The sequence below is a fragment of the Electrona antarctica genome (genome assembly GCF_951216825.1).
Source record: "Electrona antarctica genome assembly, chromosome: 24".
Lineage (NCBI taxonomy): Eukaryota > Metazoa > Chordata > Actinopteri > Myctophiformes > Myctophidae > Electrona > Electrona antarctica.
Genome location: NC_136803.1, coordinates 3,717,780 through 3,738,135, shown reverse-complemented (window position 1 = coordinate 3,738,135; position 20,356 = coordinate 3,717,780). Strand labels below are relative to the sequence as shown.

The following is a 20,356-nucleotide window of genomic DNA, read 5'->3' as shown; positions in this document are numbered from 1 at the left end:
ATTGTCACATTTGATACTCCTGCCTGTGGCCGACAACCTGGTAATTTATGACCAGACTTTAAATCCTTACCACAACCACGAGAAGTCCATGTTTACCATTGTTTCAGCTAGTCCATTTGGCACAGCAACGGGTATTAGTTTTGAATATTGCTGACAGCAATAAACAATCTGTGTGCTTAGTAAGAAGCATGACTAAAAAATCTAATGCTTTTTTTCCCCTTTTTTCGCTTTCTTTCTTTCTTCAATTTTTTTATTCCACAGTTTTTGTAACCGTTTAGTTTTTTCACCCAGTGTCAATAGGCCTATCTCACAGCCCGCTTTCCACGCCCACTTCCGGTAAATAGTGGTGTCTTTAACATGAGCATTTACACGTTTTTTTCTCTGGAGAATCTAAGTACATTTTCTAATGTAAAAATGTGACAGACCAATATTATTATGACGCAAACAAGATGGTAAATCAGGTCGAACAGATAGAACAAACCTTACCTTGAGAAAACAAAAGTTGTAGACTTCTTAAATTACCTCGGTTAACATGTAGTGTCTATGGAGTGACGTCACGCTATCACCACTAACCCCGAAAGGGGGCGTATTTAGGGGGGGCGGGGAAATTCTGTGATATAGGCTTATTGTCTAATGTATTCCTGGGCGCTACAATCTGGGGAGAGCAACGGACTGAGCTTCCTTCAATGCATGAAGAGTCCAAGTCGCTTCTTTTCACCCGACAGGGGGGAGTTTCCCCGGTTGGACGTAGCGTGTGGAAGGAACATATTATTCCAACCAGTTCCTTTCCCCTAATGACCAGGGGGAGGCAGTATAGAGACCAGGATTACTGCATGTTTTTGTGAGGGGACACAGGGAGAACATGCAAACTCTACACAGAAAGGTCCTTTTGCCAACCGCACCTAGGGTATGGGCACTGATGACGCGGAGAGAACACATCCCCAGCGCCCACAGCGTCCGCAGCGGGAATCGAACCCAGGACCAACAAACCGTTTTCTGTTGGCATGTCCTCTAAGCTAGTTTTGTGGACTTGCCACTCAGGCTTGGGTTGTGAGCTGCACGTTCATGCTTAGTCAGCTTGTTCTGATTTTCACTTGTCGCTCTGGACAAGAGCCTTCATTTTAAGTTGTGTCGTCTTACCTCCACACAGCTGGTGGGCATCTCAGCTGGCTTGTTGTTGATGCTGTAGCGATACCACCCGGGGGAGAGAGAGTGGTCACAGATCAGGTCCTGGATGGCCGTGTTCTGGATCTCCGTCGAGTCAAAGTCCACACTCCGGTACGGGTTCCGCAAGGTGCGATGGCCTCCGGGGGTACACTCCGGGGCAGCTGGAGGGCACAGAGGTCGAGGTGAGTGGAGTAGAATGTGTACTACTACCTTTTTGGAGCTCTGAACCAGAGCTCTGGAGCTCTGGACCAGGATTGTTTGTATTTCAAACAATCCTCAAGGACCCCCACCTCCTCACAATAATATTTAGTAACTAATAATAGTCCATATACAAACTATGTGCAGACATGACCACAACTGGCACTACAGATCCCATAGTAGCATGTGGCAAATGCTAATAAACAGCTGGGAATTTGGAGAAGAGTACCAAATCAGCTTCAATTCATTTTAAGAACCACTTGATCAAAGTTTCTTTATTAATTTTTCAAGTCACATGAGTCAAAAATAGCATCTTTACCCCTCCCTCCCCCCAGAGTTCCCGCTCTGAAAGAGCCACAACCCCGGTATCTTGTACCATTAACAATGATTTAAAAGGCACATACAAATATACATATACATATTCAAAAATAGAATAAATTAATCAAATATTAGACACAATATGCAAACAAATAATAATAACAATAAAACCAATTACAGTAGGGTCAGTGTAATGAGTTAAGGATTGTTGATGTCAGCCGCGTTCATCCTCTCAATGTAACCTTAAAAAAGGTTGCCAAATTGTGTAAAATTTTAAAGCACCAGCGTACCCTCTTGTGGAGTAGCGAATCTTCTCCAATGTCAAATGATGTAAAACATCATTAACCCAAGATTTAAAGGTTGGTGGTAAATTTTCCTTCCATTTAAATAGTATTAGCCGCCTAGCCAAAAGAGATGCAAAGGCTATTTTAAGAACCACTTGGGGGAGAAAAATGTGTATCCCTGTCCGCTGATTGGATATTATGTCAGTGTAGCACACTGAGGGCCACTGGGGGTTGTTGCTGACATAATAGATGGGAGACTGTTTTGTAATGTAAGCTACTGTGCTTTATTGACCACACGCTGACCACATATCGGTCCACCAGCCTTGGGTCAAAGACAACGTCCTTAACAAGTGTGCACCACTGAGGTAGTACAGTCTCTCTGGTGTTGTTTGAGTATAGGCCTGTACAGCATCCTACTATAAAGAGGACAGCACAATTAAGACAACTGGAAACATCTGCCAATTAAATTACCCTGGACTGCTCTCTGAGTCATGGCCCCCACGGATGCTAATAAATTAATACATGTGGGAAAAGTGGTGAATTGGCATCGCCATTTTCTCTTCACAAATATGCCAATGGTGTACAACAACAATACATGTTCAAAGATCAGATCTATTGGTCAACCCACTGGAGGAGAACAATGGATGAGGACAGTGATATTTAGAAGTTTCCTCATTTTATGATAGTAGGATAGTAGTATTAGGAAGGCATACCCCAGATATTATATATATAGTATTTTGACGAATCTTCTCTTATGGGGGTCCCTGGCAAAAACCTTTTTTCTTTTTGAGTGGTGCAACCACTCTAAGGAACAGCAATATCCCTATGGGACTATGGGACTATGTCCCGATGTTTAGAGTACCAGTAGGGGCAAAAGTGGCGCTGTTGTGCCAGAAACAGAGAGAGAGAGATAGTGTTGCACTGTTGCCTGCTAATTACAGAGAGAGAGAGAGAGAGAGAGAGAGAGAGAGAGAGAGAGAGAGAGAGAGAGAGTGTTGCACTGTTGCCTGCTAATTACAGAGAGAGAGAGAGAGAGAGAGAGAGAGAGAGAGAGAGAGAGAGAGAGAGAGAGAGAGAGAGGGGCAAGGGGAGAGGGGAGTTGCACCACTCAGTTCACAAGTGTGTGATTTTCTTTTTCATTTGGGGATCCTTGACATGAAAATGTTAAGATTTTAGAGTTCAAGTGGGAACTAGAGGAAAGTCAGTGAAAGCTGCTGGAGTCTCATTGGGCTTAATATGGGGTGAGGTGAGACTATTTTCCAAACACGCCGAATTAGGGCTTTAGGGATTTAGGATGCATTGTGTCAACAGAGACAGCAGGGGGGAGGGGAACCCGTGGGGGGGAGGGGAACCCGTGTCAGACCTGTGACTCCTTCAATTGTGGAGCTTAGAGGAGCCGAGGGAAGATTATGTTCCACTGAGACACGTCCTGCAACTTTCTTCAGTTCACACAGTAGGCTGTGCACCTCCGTCTGGCCAAAAATAACTCTCTAATCCGGTAAATTGTTGCAGTCGGGTAGAAACCTTGTATGTCCAAAACCGTTACTTTTCAGGAAATGGGGGGGGGGGGTGCCTAGTCACAAGCTTTTGTTAATATTTGTTCGTTCAACATTTATAAAACCTGCACAGACAGAATTAACCACTTAAACTTAAAAAAAAAAATCACACCCGTGTGAACCGAGTGGTGCAACTCCCCTCTCCCCCTGCCTCTATCTCTGTCTCTCTCTCTCTCTCTCTCTCTCTCTCTGTAATTAGCAGGCAACAGTGCAACACTATCTCTCTCTCTGTTTCTGGCACAACAGCACCACTTTTGCCCCTACAGGTACTCTAAACATAGTAACATAGTCCCATAGTCCCATAGTGACATTGCTGTTCCTTGGAGTGGTTGCACCACTCAAAAAGACAAATCAATAACAGCGAAAAGATCGCCAAATGTTCGCCACTTTTACACAACACACTTGTATGCCAAAATAGGCATTAATTTAATAAAGAAAACGCATACAAATGCAAGGTTTCTGCCCATTGGCAAATTGGAGCTCTAACACAGCAAATATTTGCCAGTGAGGTGAATGGTGAGAAGTGAATGGTGGACAGGGAGAGTTGGAGCCTTGGAGGTAAAGTGCAGATGAGGTGAGGTCACGCCGTTTTAACAACACAGGGAACTGCGGCTTCGTGACTTAAGACTCAAATGGGAACTGCATGTGTCAACACAGATGGGGAGAGGGCAAAGGTGAGGAAAAATTGCTTCACCCCAGTGATCCTAAAACAGCAACAGGCTTAATCCCTAAGAAAGGTGAGAATAACTGCCAGTGGCAAGAACTACCTTCCACAATTAACTAGTCAGGAATAGTGAATTTCAACCTGGCGCCAATATGTTGGGCACGTCATTTATAAGTGAATATTTTCAAACACCTAAAGTTAATGCTGGATAAATGTGCAAAATGTCTACAAAAGTAGTAAAATTTTTACACATTTAAAACCCATTTTGGGGCGGGAACCCCTTTTGGTGTTAGCATTATGTTATGCATTAGCTATTGGAAAATAGCAGATCTACAAGCTCATAGCGCGCCACCGAGTGGCGCGCTACGAGCTTGTAGGTCTGCTATTTTTGAAAAAGAAGAACCACTGACATAGAAACATAGCTTTTTCAGAAAACTGTCAGGATGTAGAAGACATTTTTAGAATCTGATCTCCGGTCAAAATGAGTTAAAAAGATGGCTAAAATTGGCTGATTTTGCAAGCTGGTGAGCGTGCCGCCATGCATGCTCGGGTGGTGCTCGGGGACATCAGTGAGGTTGGAAGGGCAGGAAGGATCACTTCACCACGCAGGGGTTATCTAAATCACCAAGAATAACATGCATTCCTTTGAGCCCCCCTCGCTCCTCTCCAAACCTGCCCCCTCGCTCCTCTCCAAACCTGCCCCCTCGCTCCTCTCCAAACCTGCCCCCTCGCTCCTCTCCAAACCTGCCCCCTCGCTCCTCTCCAAACCTGCCCCCTCGCTCCTCTTCAAACCTGCCCCCTCGCTCCTCTCCAAACCTGCCCCCTCGCTCCTCTCCAAACCTGCCCCGAGACGGGACCCTGCAGCCCAACGCTGCATGCATGACCACACTTCTGAACATAGTTTGCAGATGGAGCCTGAAGAAGCTTATTTTTGGGGCGTTGTGGGGGCGTTGTGGGGGGGGGGTGGGGGGATATTTGAGCAGAATGTAACATTACACGGCATAGCCTTTCAAGATGTCACACTTTTTGCCTCGGCATAATTGGAATGCTTCTGCAATTTGCATGTTGTTTTAATCATCAGTGTTTATTTAACTCTGATTTTGATTTGATCATTTTTTTTGTTCAATATAAGCCTCTACAAGTAAAAATCACAATATAACTTAAACCCAGCATAACAATGAAACACTTTTTGAGTGGTGCAACCACTCCAAGGAACAGCAATGTCCGTGTTAACCTATGTGACTATGTGTGTGTTAACCTATGTGACTATGTGTGTGTTAGTTAACCTATGTGACTATGTGTGTGTTAACCTATGTGACTATGTGTGTGTTAACCTATGTGACTATGTGTGTGTTAACCTATGTGACTGTGTGTGTTAACCTATGTGACTATGTGTGTGTTAACCTATGTGACTATGTGTGTGACTATGAGTACCAGTAGGGGCAAAAGTGGCGCAGTTGTGCCAGAAACAGAGAGAGAGAGAGAGAGAGAGAGAGAGAGAGAGAGAGAGAGAGAGAGAGAGAGAGAGAGAGAGAGAGATAGTGTTGCACTGTTGCCTAGTGATAATTACAAAGAGAGAGAGAGAGAGAGAGGGGCAGGGGGAGAGGGGAGTTGCACCACTCAGTTCACACAGGTGTGATTTTTTTTCCCAATGTGGCCCTGCAGCATAACCAAAACTAAATAGTCAAATAAATCACTATACTGTAGCACCAATGAATTACAGCACAATTAATTTTAGCACAACTAAATGGACAAAACTAAGTGTACGGAAATTTGGCTACACCAGTGGTTCACAAAGTGGAGTTTTAACCCAATTAGAAAAGGCATGGGGAGAGTATGTTTTGCAGTCCGTCCGTGCGCGCGCGCGTGCGTGCGTGCGTGCGTGCGCGCGCGTGCGTGTGTGTGTGTGTGTGTGTGTCCATCATTGGCTTTGGCTTTCAAAGTTTGCAGGATTGTCCCGTTTTGAACAAAAAGCCTCAAATCATGAACGCAGCGTGCACAATATGGTAAGCTGCAGTATATGTTTCAACTTCAAGATTTGGCAACCCCTCTGAAGTAACTCTGAGGACAACCTATAGGGGTCCCGGACCCCCTGTTGAAGACCCCTGCTGTAAGCAACAGTAGCCTGCTTACAGTACGTTTCTACTATGCAAGCTTCTGAACTGCCGTTCGGGGTACAATGTTTTTTTAATCGAATTGCCTTAGGTCAACACAGCCCCTTTTCTCAACAAACCTGAACAAAAGGCAAAAAGCCTGTCCCCTTTCACTCGTAGAAGAACAAACTTCGCTCCCCATTCAGCCTCTGACTTTCATTGTGGAGGGTGAGGGTGAGGCACTGGAGTGGAAACGTCAGGAGAAAAACAAGAAACAGTAGCTGCCGTTTAACCCGCCCGAATACAGTCGTCGTCGTCCCCCTGACAGACAGACAGTGACAGGACCCATGGCCTTTCAAAGACGATGTGCTTGTTTACATCTGCCCTGTTCCTGTTCGCACACCTTGTCTGGGAGATAGCTAAACAAGAGGTGAGGTCACAGACAGGTTATTCGTTTTCAGACAGTGGTGGAAATTAACTAAGTACTGTACCTTTACTCAAGCCACGCAAGACACGTACAACAAGTACAAAACAGGGCTTACTGTAAGTGGCTAAACTCCAGTGTTGGCTACAAGGCACATTTACTCAAGTACTGTACTTGGAGTACCAGTTTATAATTATTTGGCAAATAATAATAAGACAACTTTCTTTTCTTTTGAACATTTGACTGGCTGTAGTGCCAGTCAAATGTTTGTAGAAATAAATGTACCCACTTGCCCTGCTGTATAGATTTATGTGCAGGTTAACAGACTCTGAGAACAGCATCATTGCATCACTTTCTAACCCTGCTAAGAGCTCTGTCAGGCTGTCATCTAAGCTGTGGACCACTGGCGTTCTAGCCTGTATGTACAGAGATAAGTCCCCCCTGTTTGTTTGTTTGTTTGTTTGTTTGTTTATGCTTTGTTTATTTATAGTTTGTTTACTTTTGTGTTTTTATGTTTTATGTGTTTTATGTGCCCTATGGACCCCCCTGTGAGTGTCTTGAATTTGAATTGAAAAATATACTTATATTCCTTTTACTCAAGTCAAATTCTAAATACAGAACTTTCACTAGTAACAGTCAGAGACATTGATGTGTAGTAGAAATACCACGATGTATGCACAGAGTACTCCCCCCCCCCCCCACTGCTTGCTTACATGTGCCCCTTTCCTGCTGAGGTGAGGTCACAGGGTCGTCCAAACAAACCTTTTTTTCTTTTTCTTTTTTTAAATGACAACTGGCGAGACTTCAGCTGTCCCAAATCCCAGTCTTTAATGAGTTTACAGAGCCTGGGACTGGGAGGGAGGGGTCCCTACGTTTACAGAGCCTGGGACTGGGAGGGAGGGGTCCCTATGTTTCTTAAACTGGGGTCTGGGGGAGGGACGGTCTTGTCTGTTTGGAGGCAGTAAGTAAGTAGCCTTGCCGATCCATGAGGCCCATAGGGCAGGAGCCTATCTCCTGTTTCTGTAGCGTGAGGCAGCTTGATGTACAAGTACACCCCCTGGACATGATGTACAAGTACAACCCCTGGACATGATGTACAAGTACACCCCCTGGACTTACCCCCAATCTAACCCTTGATGCTGAGTGTCAAGCAGGGAGGCACTGGGTCCCATTTTTAGAGTCTTTGGTATGACCCGACCGGGGTTCGAACCCCGACCTCCCAGTCTCAGGGCGGACACTCTAACCACAAGGCCACTGAGCTGGTTTGGAGGCAGTACAACATTTTAAAACATGTATAAAATCACAACATGTTTATTTGGGTCATGAATGATCCAAGATCAAAATCAGTGATATATACCAGTACTCTACATCTTTCGTGCTCTTTCAAAAACCGTGAAAAGAGCTGATCTACAAGCCCACGACGCATCTCAATGCGACGCGTTGTGAGCATGTAGAATAGATCAGCTATGTTTACTAGTTGTCATATGAGAAGTATATAGAGCTTAAGTGGTTCACCATACATGCTTGGAGAATGCAAGAGAGCATGTGTGTGTGTGTGTGTGTGTGTGTGTGTGTGTGTGTGTGTGTGTGTGTGTGTGTGTGCGTGCGTGTGTGGGGGGTCTCCGCTTGTGTCAGATGCAAGGAGGGACTGCTCCAAGGGGAAAAAAATAAGTTTGTAACCACTGATTTAGGCAGATGGGGTGGAAGGTAAGCTAATGAATTGGACCCCAGGGAGGAAAGGAAGATCTCCCTGGAAGACTTTAGTGGCCCAGACGTGCTTGGCTCTGTGTTTCTGGGTAAAGAAGATTAAAGCGACAGAGCAGCATGTTAACATAACTGTAACTGTGGCGGTATAGGGTCCGTTTCCCCCCCCCCAGGCCCGGACTGACTGTCACTCACTGGGAGAACAGCCTGGCCCGCGACCAGCTGGTATCGAGCACTATTAATTAAGCACTATTATTGTCTCCACCAGGCCGAAGGCATGGGGAGAGAGTATGTTTTGCACTCCGTCCGTCCGTCCGTGTGTCCGTCCGTCCGTGTGTCCGTGTGTCCGTCCGTCCGTGTGTCCGTCCGTCTGTGAACAGCTAATCTCCGGCATCGTTAACCCGGTCGATGCCAAATTTTGCACACACACTCCCTGGATGCCAACGATGAACCTCTGCCCCAAAATTTCCAGAACGGCCTGTTATAGCGCCACCAGGAGGCCGCTTTGTGCAAAACAAGTTTTTGGACAGTACACCTACAGATTTTGTCCAAACATCACGCAAATTGGTACACAGTCTCTCTAGAGCCATTCAACGAAACGGGTTTTTCAGATTTCTCAGACTCCATCCTGATTGGCTAAGATTGTCTTCCAAAGTTCGCAGGAGTGCTCAGTTTCAAACAAAATGCTGCAAATCATGAACACATCGTGTGATTTCCGTGAAATTGCGCACGCACATTCCCACTAGGCCGAGGAAGAAATGCCATGTGAACATTTTCAACTCAGCCTCATGGTGGCGCTATAACTGGCCGAAAAGTGTTTTTACCTCCAATTGCACGGATTTGTGGATAACTTTGTATGCCAACTCCCTAGAGGCCAAGGAAAAACCTTTGCCTGGAATTTTTCACATCTGCTCTTTATAGCGCCACCAGGAGGCCGACATATGTAAAACACATTTTCTAATATTACTCCTTCAGATGTTATCCAAATTTCACACAAATCGGTACACATGCTCTCCATAGTCATGTGATCAATACGGGTTTGTTTGATTTCTCATAATCCACCTTCATTCCTACGATTGGCATCTAAACTTTTCAGGAGTAGCCCGCTTTGTACTCGTTTTGTACAAATCGACTACTCAACGCAGCGTCCGATTGCGGTGAAACTGTGCATGCATATTCCCACTGGGCTGAGGAAGAAATGCCAGTTTTCAAATCAGCCTCATGGTGGCGCTACAACAGGCAAAGCCGTGTCACACACACACACACACACACACACACACACACACACACACACACACACACTCTCCTGGTGGAGACCTGTGCCCAGAAGGGCACTTTTTCTAGTTAGTCTTGTTTTCAAACTTTTAAATTAAAAGTGGCCACATTAACTCCATGCAGTATCCCAATTCTAGGGAAAACCCGGCGACATAACCGATCTATACAATTAAGCTCATAATGCAACATATTTATGCTCCTACAGATTAGTTTACTAATTCATATTTGTGTAAGTTTGGGTCCTGGTGAGATATCACATTTGTCTTCATGAAAAAGGGAAAGAAATACCGGTATATATATATATATATGTTTTTGTATGTCGGTACCAGAAGGATGATGTTTGGCACACGCAGGGCAGTGGAGCACGTATGAAAATACTTTTAGATAATCACAGGAAAAGTACTGCAAAGTCACTGTGGCATGCACCGTTTCATAGCAGTAAATCCTAAACATTTGGGACTCGACCATGATGAGCAAACAAATGCCAAACATTGCTTGCAAAAAATGTGCTTTCCTCCTGCTGAAAGCCTCTGATCAGTGCCAACACTTTTCTGCACATTAAACCAGTAGTGGAAGAAGTAATGCGAGTAAAAGTAGCAGAGTACCACGACTACCACATAAAAATGCTATATTAAAGTACCAAAGTAAAACCTTGCTTTAGCGCCATTCCTTCTATGCATTTCCACTGCGCGCGCGCACACACACACACACACACACACACACACACACACACACACACACACACACACACACACACACACACACACACACACACACACACACACACACACACACACACACACACACACACACACACACACACACACACACACACACACAGTGTATTTTGTGTTTTATCCTTTTGTCAAATGTACAAATATATCGTCATGTACTGTGTATGCAGTTTTATCAATAAAACGTCAGTCAGTCAGTATGGGCTATTTTCTCCGAACAGTTGCCTTTTAGTTTTATGACATGCCCAGAATAGGTATGCTAGGGTTCAAAGTGGTTAACAATAAATTACCATTACGGTATGTGACTATTCCCAATGTCTGTCTGTCTGTCTGTCTGTCTGTCTGTCTGTCTGTCTGTCTCTCTCCATGCACACAAAGGAGTTACACTACTTTAACGTGGATGGTTGTAAAGCCATCCTTTTCAGTCACATTCCTTTTATATTGTCACTTCTGCACCATAGTGGGGCAACGCCCCCCGTAACTACAGGTAACCGATGTCCAAACATTTTGTGACAGCCTCCATATAATATACTGCAATGGTTCTCATAGTGGGGTCCAGAGACCCCCAGGGGTCCTTGAGGGGGTCCCTATGTATACATAGCAATAGCTGATGATATGAGACAGAGATCGCGCCGGCGTCAAAGGTATAACTATAGAAAAAGTGCCCCTCGGGGCACAGGTCTCCACCAGGGCAGGTCAGGTTGTGGCCTCCTGGTGGCGCTATAATAGGCCAATGTGAAAAGGGTGACATTTCTTCTTACGCCTTGGATGGCAATAGGATGATTTGAGGCATTTTGTTAAAAAATATGTGTTTTGCAAAAATCCACCTGTTGGTGGCGCTATAACAGGCCAATGTGAAAAGGGTGGGCTATATTCCTCGGCCTAGTAGGAAAGTCAGTGAAATATTTCACGTAAATTGCACGCTCCGTTCTGGCATTTTGTTACAAAAATGTGTTTTGCAAAAATCCACCTGTTGGTGGCGCTATATAACAGGTCAATGTGAAAAGGGTGGGATATATTCCTCAGCCTAATAGGAACGTCCGTGAAAGATTTCACGTAAATTGCACGTTTCGTTCATGATTTGAGGCTTTTTGTTCAAAACGGGCCAATCTTGCAAACTGTGAAAGCTAATGTTAGCCAATTACGATGGAATCTGAAATATCGGACAGGTTCGTCTTGAACACATGACTATAGAGATAGTGTGTAACGATTTGTGGGATTTTTGGACAGAATCTGGAGGAGTAATATCAAGAAATGTGTTTTTCAAAAGTCGGCCTCCTGGTGGCGCTATAACAGGCCGTTCTGGAAATTTTGGGGCAGAGGTCATCGTTGGCATCTACCGGGTGAACGGTGCCGGAGATTAGCTGTACAAAGACGGACGGACACAAGCACACACACATGGACGGAGCGCAAAACATACTCTCTCCCCATGCCTTCGGCCTGGTGGAGACAACAACGTATAGGTTGCACCAGGCGTCAATGGGTTAAGAATCAGGAGGCAGCGCCTCTGGGAGCAGAAGTTAAGTGCCTTGCTCAGGGACACTTCCACACATAGATCGGTGTGCAAACAAACGGGGGACCTTCAGTTTCAGGCGGCCTCAACGTTTTAGGGTGGAAAACAATCACGGCACTCCACCATTTACCAGCAGTGCAGAAAGGTTGTCTGGTGTGATTGGCATCGGGGAGATGGAGAGATGGGTTCTGTCAACTTCTGTGTCCACCCAGGACACTGGTTTTTACGACCCTCCGTCTCTTCACTTTATGACTGCATTCTCTGATCCTCTCTGTCACTTTGTTTCACAAACACAGGGATCGGGGATGTGTTTTTATGGGCCGTGAGCAAACTAGCCCTCATGTTTCTGAGATTCCCCAAACAAGTTTAAAAATAAGTCCAACAAAACAATTCATCAAAATTCTCGTACATTTTCAAACGTAAGAGAAATAAATCACACCTGTGTGAACTGAGTGGTGCAACTCCCCTCTCCCCCTCTCTCTCTCTCTCTCTCTCATTAGCAGGCAACAGTGCAGCACTATGTCTCTCTCTCTGTTTCTGGCACAACAGCGCCACTTTTGCCCCTACTGGTACTCATAGTCACATAGGTTATAGTCACATAGGTTAACACGGACATTGCTGTTCCTTGGAGTGGTTGCACCACTCAAAAAGGCTGATGTCCAAGCTCACAGTGTGTTGATGTGACATGCTGTGAGTGAGCTTGTATATCGGCTGCATTTTCTCAATTTGTAAGTGGTTAATCCATAATCTTTTTTTTGTAAATTTGGGCTGGAGAGAGACAACATATTTCACTTTTGGGTCTCAAGCTAAAAAGGTTTGTGTACCCCTGGTCTATGACAACAAAACTGGCATCACAGGCGGATGGCCGTGATTGGACAGGGATGCCATCAATCAATCAATCACAGTGCCAGGATTTCCTAGTTTGTTCTTTTACTAAACGTCTTTAACTTTGACTGAGTTACAGCCCAATAACGACCCCGTGTTTATGGAGCTGTCCGTCACGGACAGCTGGCTGCAATTCACTGGATTCTACCGACATTCTACTACACTTACTCTACTTGAGTTAATGGTGGCAGTGTTTGGACCCTGCTACTACCTCCAGTGATCTATACGCCTGCTGCTGAGTGTGTTGATTCTAAAGGCATGCATCGTGGTTGATGTCAGCCGTCTATTGGTTTTATCAATGAATGATTAACGCTCACTAGACATTTTAAGTAAAGTGAACTAAGGTCAGTCAGTCATGCTTCCTCTAAACCTTTTTTAAGAAACCCCAGTTTGATATGCATTAAGGCCAGTGGTTCCCAAACAGTGGGTCGGTAACCATTTTGGGGGTCACAAGCTAATATCCCTTTGTTTCTTCATTTCCCACACACGCACGCACGCACGCCATTTCCACTACTTTGGGTCTGTTGGGATAAAGTAGACCTTTAAGCAGTAACCATTAATTATAAGAGTGTGCACCCTAGCTGTGCTCAAGCAAGGTCACAGAGCGACATAAAGATTTCTATATAGTGTCTGAAAAAGTAGAGACACGTGAGAATTCTCCAGGATAGACAAGCCTTCTGTCCTGCTTCCAGGGGCGCCCCGATCAACGGACTGATATGAGCGAATCTGATTCGTGATGTAACAGGTCGTATTTGCTATAATCTATGCCTTTGCTGTTCATATGCATATCACATATCACATGATCCCGGGAAATCATTAAATATATGATTCCATGACTTATGTATACAGCCTGTTTATTGGACTCTCTGATAACTTCCGAACAACCATGACGCATCAGGTCTCAGGGACAGGGAGACATCAAATTTCCCTTTTGGGTATTTGGGTGAGCTAAAAACATTTGGAAACCAGTACCAGTACCTTAGGGCCTAAGGCCTAAAGCCGCCCCAAACCACACCAAAGGGTCGAGTCGGGACGAAACTGTTTTTAAGGTCAACCTCACCAATGCAACTCATTGAATTGCAATGAGTTGCATGTGTGTGGTTGACCTTAAAAACAGTTTTGTCCCGACCCGACCCTTTGGTGTGGTTTGGGGGCTTAAGGCTTAAAATCCTCAGGTTTCCTGTTCAAATCTGCTGCTGAATGATAACAGGAAATGGGTATATGCCACATTCTCAAAACTGGGACTTTATGCACAGAGTCAGAGCCTATTGTGTTCATAATACTGTGTAGACGTCCAGTCTATATGTAGTGGTTTCTAACCCCTAGATGCCACAGTGGTGGACAGGCACGTTTCATTTACCCCTGCGCCACCGTTAAACCTGCCACAGATGTCCGCTGCTATTCATTAAGCCATTCTGGGCGGGAACCCCTTTTGGTGTTAGCATTATGTTATGCTTTAGCTATTGAACAAACAGGAAGGTAGGAGCGCACACCAGTAGTGGGGAGGTGCTGACTGCAGGAGATACAACTATGACTGAGAAAGGAGAGAGGCTGCACAGCTCGTATAGTCACGATGCCATCAATTTTTTTTCCCCAACGTTTCGGCAACAAGTTGCCTTCTTCAGGGAATGCTTTAGCTCTTGAAAAATAGCAGATCTACAAGCTCGTAGCGCGCCACCGAGTGGCGCGCTACGAGCTTGTTGGTCTGCTATTTTTGAAAAATCGAAGAACGACTGACATAGAAACATAGCTTTTTCAGAAAACTGTCAGGATGTAGAAGACATTTTTAGAATCTGATCTCAGGTCAAAATGGGTTAAGCTCCATCCCTCTGGATTGGGGGGTGGGGGGGAGGCTAAGGTGTAAAGGTGTAAATCAGATCAGATGTAGATCCAAGGCTAGATTTCCCCTGACCCAAACATTAAAAAACATGCATCCGATTTTTAACTCCGTTTTGGCACGATCGCTCCAGTCAAGTTGAGCCAGATGTATAAAATGACTTTGTTTAGACCTGGTGATGTGCTTCTTCTCAAACATGTCAGGGACCCCTAAATTGATAAATTGATACGTATTAAAGACAGCACAGATGACAGACCCACCATTTCAAATTTTCAAAGAATTTGGTGCCATGCTCCTTAGATGTTAGATTAGATTAAGTGCAGATTTATACAACTGTCTATACTGTAGATGGGGAGAGAAAATAACCTGTGTCCCTATTTTGTGCATGTCATAAGGAGAAATTATGATAAATTATATTACAGGCCCACAAGCTCACAACGCATGATCCCATCACGGTGTTCTGAGCTTGTAGATTGCACATTTTCTGTAACTGGCCGTTCCTTATTTTGATGGCAATCCCCTGAACACCCCCACGCCATCCCACGGACCCCCGGGAATCAGGTCTGATTCAGTAGAGTAGACGTTTGCACAAAAAGGAAAACAATACAAAGGTGTCATGCTGTCAAGGGCAGACCACATGGGATGATGCCTGGGATCTTTTTACAAAGGGAGAAGAATGAATGAGCTGGCTGCAGCTGAGCCAAGGATAAACTTAGAGATGAGATGCTTCTCTGTTGAAAGGCTCATCTCTCCATCTTATCGTCTAGGTGCTGAGTGAAGGTATGGGGGACTCACCACCCCCCACTCACATTTGCAAATTGTTCCCCATGCGCTGGCTGACATGTCTTCTGTGGTTTGACTTTGAACCGAGACCGTTGCTTGCTTACTGACTGACTATTCATTTACTGACTGACTGACTGACTGCTTATTGACTGACTGTCTGGACTGCTTATTGACTGACTGACTGTCTGGACTGCTTATTGACTGACTGACTGTCTGGACTGCTTATTGACTGACTGACAGTGTGGACTGTATATTGACTGACTGACAGACTGACTGCTTATTCACTGACTGACTGACTGCCTGCTTATTGACTGACAGTCTGACTGCTTATTGACTGACTGTCTGACTGCCTGCTTATTGACTGACTGTCTGACTGCTTATTGACTGACTGACTGCCTGCTTATTGACTGACTGACAGTCTGACTGCTTATTGACTGACTGACTGCCTGCTTATTGACAGTCTGACTGCTTATTGACTGACTGACTGCTTGCTTATTGACTGACTGACAGTCTGCTTATTGACAGTCTGACTGCTTATTGACTGACTGACTGCCTGCTTATTGACAGTCTGACTGCTTATTGACTGACTGACTGCTTGCTTATTGACTGACTGACTGCCTGCTTATTGACTGACTGACTGACACTGACTGACAGTCTGACTGCTTATTGACTCAGACTGACTGTCTTTCTTTAGAGACTGACAACTGTCTGCAGTCTGCCTACTAGTACTGACTCAGTCTCACACCAGGCTTGGCTGACTGATTTATGGGCTGACTTGACAGACAGTCACAGGCAGACATGCAGCGTGGCTGACAGACAGTCTAGACATAGTTTACATATTAAGTTACATTATATAGATTAGACTACTCACCATATTGGGTAAACGCTCCTCCTAACATCATCACAGCACAAAGCAGTGCGACTCTCACATAGCTTGGAACGATAAAGGTGCGCAACAGGAGAGCAGCAACAGGCTCCATATTCGCGCTGCACCCCCACAGTCCTATCAATGGTCAAATAAAAATGTAATAATGAGTTTCAGCTGCAGTCCTCCGGTCCCGTCGAGCGAAAGAAATCCATTTGGAAGTTAAAAAGTGATAAACTCTCGTTACTTGTCCTGTTAAACGGTTAATTTCACCCCGGAAAGTGATGGAATGCGACGCATGAAAGAGACGATACGCGACAACTGGTTCAGGTTCGTTGAAGGACGCAAACCTGTCGTCAATGTCGTCTAGTTTGAATGGGATGAGGAAAACGTTTTTATAAATTCGCGCTCGGTCGTTTCAACAAGGGCTCCATAAAAGTATGTTAAAGTCTCCGTAACCTGGGTTGGAGAACCGAAACGACTGAAAAGTTAAAAAGAACAAGAAAACAGGGGTCTATTTATTTTTGCTCCTGGCTGTAACGCGTTATATTTGGCGGTGTGTGTGTGTGTGTGTGTGTGTGTGTGCGCTGCTCAAAGGCGGAGAGTTTTCCCAATAATAAAGACACTGCGCAGAGAGAGATGAGGTAGCCCTCCTATTGTCCCTGTAGGATAGGTGTGTGTGTGTGTGTGTGTGTGTGTGAGAGAGAGAGAGAGAGAGAGAGAGAGAGAGAGAGAGAGAGAGAGAGAGAGAGAGAGAGAGAGAGAGAGAGAGAGAGAGAGAGAGAGAGAGAGAGAGAGAGAGAGAGAGAGAGAGAGAGACTGTGTGTGTGTGTGTGCGTGTGTGTGTGTTTAATGGCCTCATGGGAAAAACTGCTCTTCTCCCCCAAGCCCCAATAACAGTGTATGTGGTCAGAAATGCCTGCAGTACAAATGAAGAAAACATCCACTGAGGGTATTGTTCACTGAAACCACCCACATGATGATGACTGACGTGATGTTGTTTGTTTGCCTTTGTCACGTTTTATTTATTAGTATAAATCATTTGTAGCCTACATTATGAGTTGACATTGGGAAAGCAAGCAAATGTGACTGATTGAATGTGACAAATTTCTGTTTAAAACCATACATGGCCATTGGTCGCTTGCACCATAGCTGTCCCCTGTCATCAGAAAATAATATCCATATTTTGTTTTAAACTCATTGTTTAACATAATTTAATTTATTAAGCATTAAGTCTTTTAATTGTCAGATGAATAAAATACAATCATTTCTGCTGAAAATGGAAATATTGTAGTCTATAAAGTATGCTATTTCAAATCAAACAATGAGTCAGTGTCACTGTGTCGGAGCCACTTGCATTACCAAAGTAGTTACCAAAGTACCTCAAACGGCAGGTCAATTTAAGTCCTAATGCACAGCAGACCTACTGTAGCCTAGATAATGTGGCGTTTTCATGTTTGACTCTTAATGCACAACATACCACCAGCACCAATTAACACGTATCATGGGAGGAGACCCCGGGGCAGACCAAGGCGCAGTTGGAGGAAATACATCGACTCATTGGCCTTGGAACGTCTCGGAATCCCCCATGAGGAAGTCACTAATGTTGCTCTGGAGAGGGAAGTCTGGAGCACTCTGGTGGAGCTGTTGCCCCCGCGACCCGACTATGGATAAGCGGTTGAAGATGGATGGATGGATGGATGTTTTTACAATAGATCACACACAGTCATGTTCGATTCACAAGTAACCGATTCCTCGTAAAAAAAACCACACTTTTTGCCTTTATTGATAGATTTTACAGTATAGTTAGACTCACAGGAAAGGGGGAAAAGACACACAGCAAGGGTCGTCGGGATCGGGTCTCGAACCCGCGACACGCTGTCAGGCTGGATTACCAGCCTAGGTGCCTGGACCACTCGGCCGGCCCAGGCCAAAAACCTCACTTTAAACTGGATTCATTTTTATTTTTTCAACTTTTTAATCACCAAGTCTGGGGGTTTCAATCATTCCCCAAATGTACTTTCATTTGTAGCCAAGCCCCCTGATTTCAAATTGTTCTGTTATGTGTTTTGTTTAGACAAGATGTTGTGGTTTAAAGAAAATTGCCTAAATGTCAAAACTGCATAAGACATACAGTAGATTCATAGTGATATTGAAACATTTAGTTATTTGGATTATAATTAAATTAAACAAGTGATTTGTCATGGGAACCCCCTCAAGGACCCCTGGGGTCCCTGGGCCCCACTTTGAAAACCACCGTCCCACTAGAAGCTGTCGAGTCAAATTCCTTGTAATGCAATGTTAACTCAGTTAAAGTAGTAAGCTGTTGATTTGTTTCTCTCCCCCCTTTTCTAAAAAGCCTATTCTGTGCCCTATACACCGTGGGCACATTTGAGCCGACAGGCACGGACAAAGGAAGCTGACGCCCAACGTCATTCCGGCTTTTTAGACAGCTGGTGGATGGAAAAGAAGCTCCACCCCCGCGGCTGACTGCCGCGACGGACAGATTCCCGGAAACGCTCTCCTCCTATAGGCCCATATAGGGTATGCGCGTGACATCATCATCAAACCAGGAAGTTATGCAGGAATGCCTACTGAGTGGCAAAAAACTACTTTCTGGCCTTGACAGCCCATACATCCACACAGAAAAGTCCTATTTGATTGCATTAAACAACGTTAAACAATGTTAAACTCACTTTGCAGGTTGCTTTGCCACTCGATTTGCCATTCACTTTAAGCATGCGCATACCCTCTATACCTACTGCAGAGAGGTCACAGAATCTGATGGGTAACCAAATGTGGTGTGGTGTCTGTGAACTAAAAACATTTTGAACTGCATTTCTATGCTGATGTGTTTCTATAAGCTTTGTGTAGCATAGCAGGTTCTACAAGCAAGTTGGTGCATCCATTAGGTCATTTCAGAGGGTTACTTTTTTATTATTTCATTATTTTATTTTCTATCTTTGTGGATTAGTAAGATCATTGGAGACAAACAATTGCAACTTCAGGACATATACAACCGCTCCATAACCAAAAAAGAAATTCAGATTTACAATGATTCTACCCACCCTCTTCACTCTGAATTTGACTTGTTGCCATCGGGCAGGAGGCTTAGGGCAAAATTAGCTAAAAAGAAGGGTTACAAAACTTAGTTTGTGCCAACTGCTGTGGACATTTTAAATAAGAAAATGTTTAAATAGTCTAATCCCTACTGCTCATGATCACTGTTGCTGTGTTAATGTGAATGTATTTTATATAGTATTTTAATGCATCATGTGTATTTTTTGTAATGTTTTATTGTTGTAACTGACTGCCGGTGTGCCAAAGACGAATTTCCATTCAGTCAATTTAATGGACAATAAAGTTTTCTTTATCTTTATCTTTTATCTTTATTAGGAGCTAATTGTTGCTGCATGAGCTTGCCACGGTAACACACTTAATTTAACCCAGAAGAGTGTGCAAATGGAACCAAATCCATTTTGTTCCATTCGTACTTCAGAGAGTTGAGGATTTTACTGTGTATAGCAAGTGCATCCAGCATGGTTTTCTCCTCATGTGACTGACATGAGGAGAGAGAGAGAGAGAGAGAGAGAGAGAGAGAGAGCGAGAGAGAGAGAGAGAGAGAAGAGAGAGAGAGAGAGAGAGAGAGAGCATCGCCACGGGAGGCCAAATTAAATCCCTGTCAGAGATGAAACACACACGCAGCGACTCCTTCCTGTGGTCTAGAGTAAATATCAGGTGCCAGAGGATTGGAACACAAACAACGCACATACCTTTCCACTAAATAAAAGGCCTGTGAGCGCGTGTTACAGGTGTTCTATGGCCTTGCATGCCTTTTCATCCATGCAGCCTCCAGCCTGTGTTGAGAAGGCTGTGGGAAAGTTAGGTCTGTAGTTTAGTGACGCATGCAATTGTCTCTCTCTCTTTCTCCCAAGAGGTTTTAATGAGAGAGTTCTGAACCTTTACTAATCAGTTGTAGACAGTGGTGGAAAGTAGCTAAATATGTAATTTACTCAAGTAGCCTGCTGTTAACCCATTTTGACCTGAGATCAGATT

At 44.5% G+C, this 20,356-nt stretch overlaps 1 protein-coding gene across 3 annotated transcripts in view; it reads right to left on the bottom strand.

Moving 5' to 3' along the window:
- Positions 1-16,896, bottom strand: part of LOC306917463 (von Willebrand factor D and EGF domain-containing protein) — a 105,957-nt gene extending 89,061 nt beyond the window's left edge. For all 3 annotated transcript variants that reach the window (XM_079495687.1, XM_079495688.1, XM_079495689.1), the window contains exons 1-2: positions 16,307-16,896; positions 1,141-1,328 (exon numbers count right to left, since the gene is read on the bottom strand). In XM_079495687.1, the coding sequence (XP_079351813.1) occupies positions 1,141-1,328; positions 16,307-16,415 (297 nt within the window). In that variant the 5' untranslated portion in view covers positions 16,416-16,896. The remainder of the gene's footprint in view (positions 1-1,140; positions 1,329-16,306) is intronic.
- Positions 16,897-20,356: the final 3,460 nt, after the last annotated feature.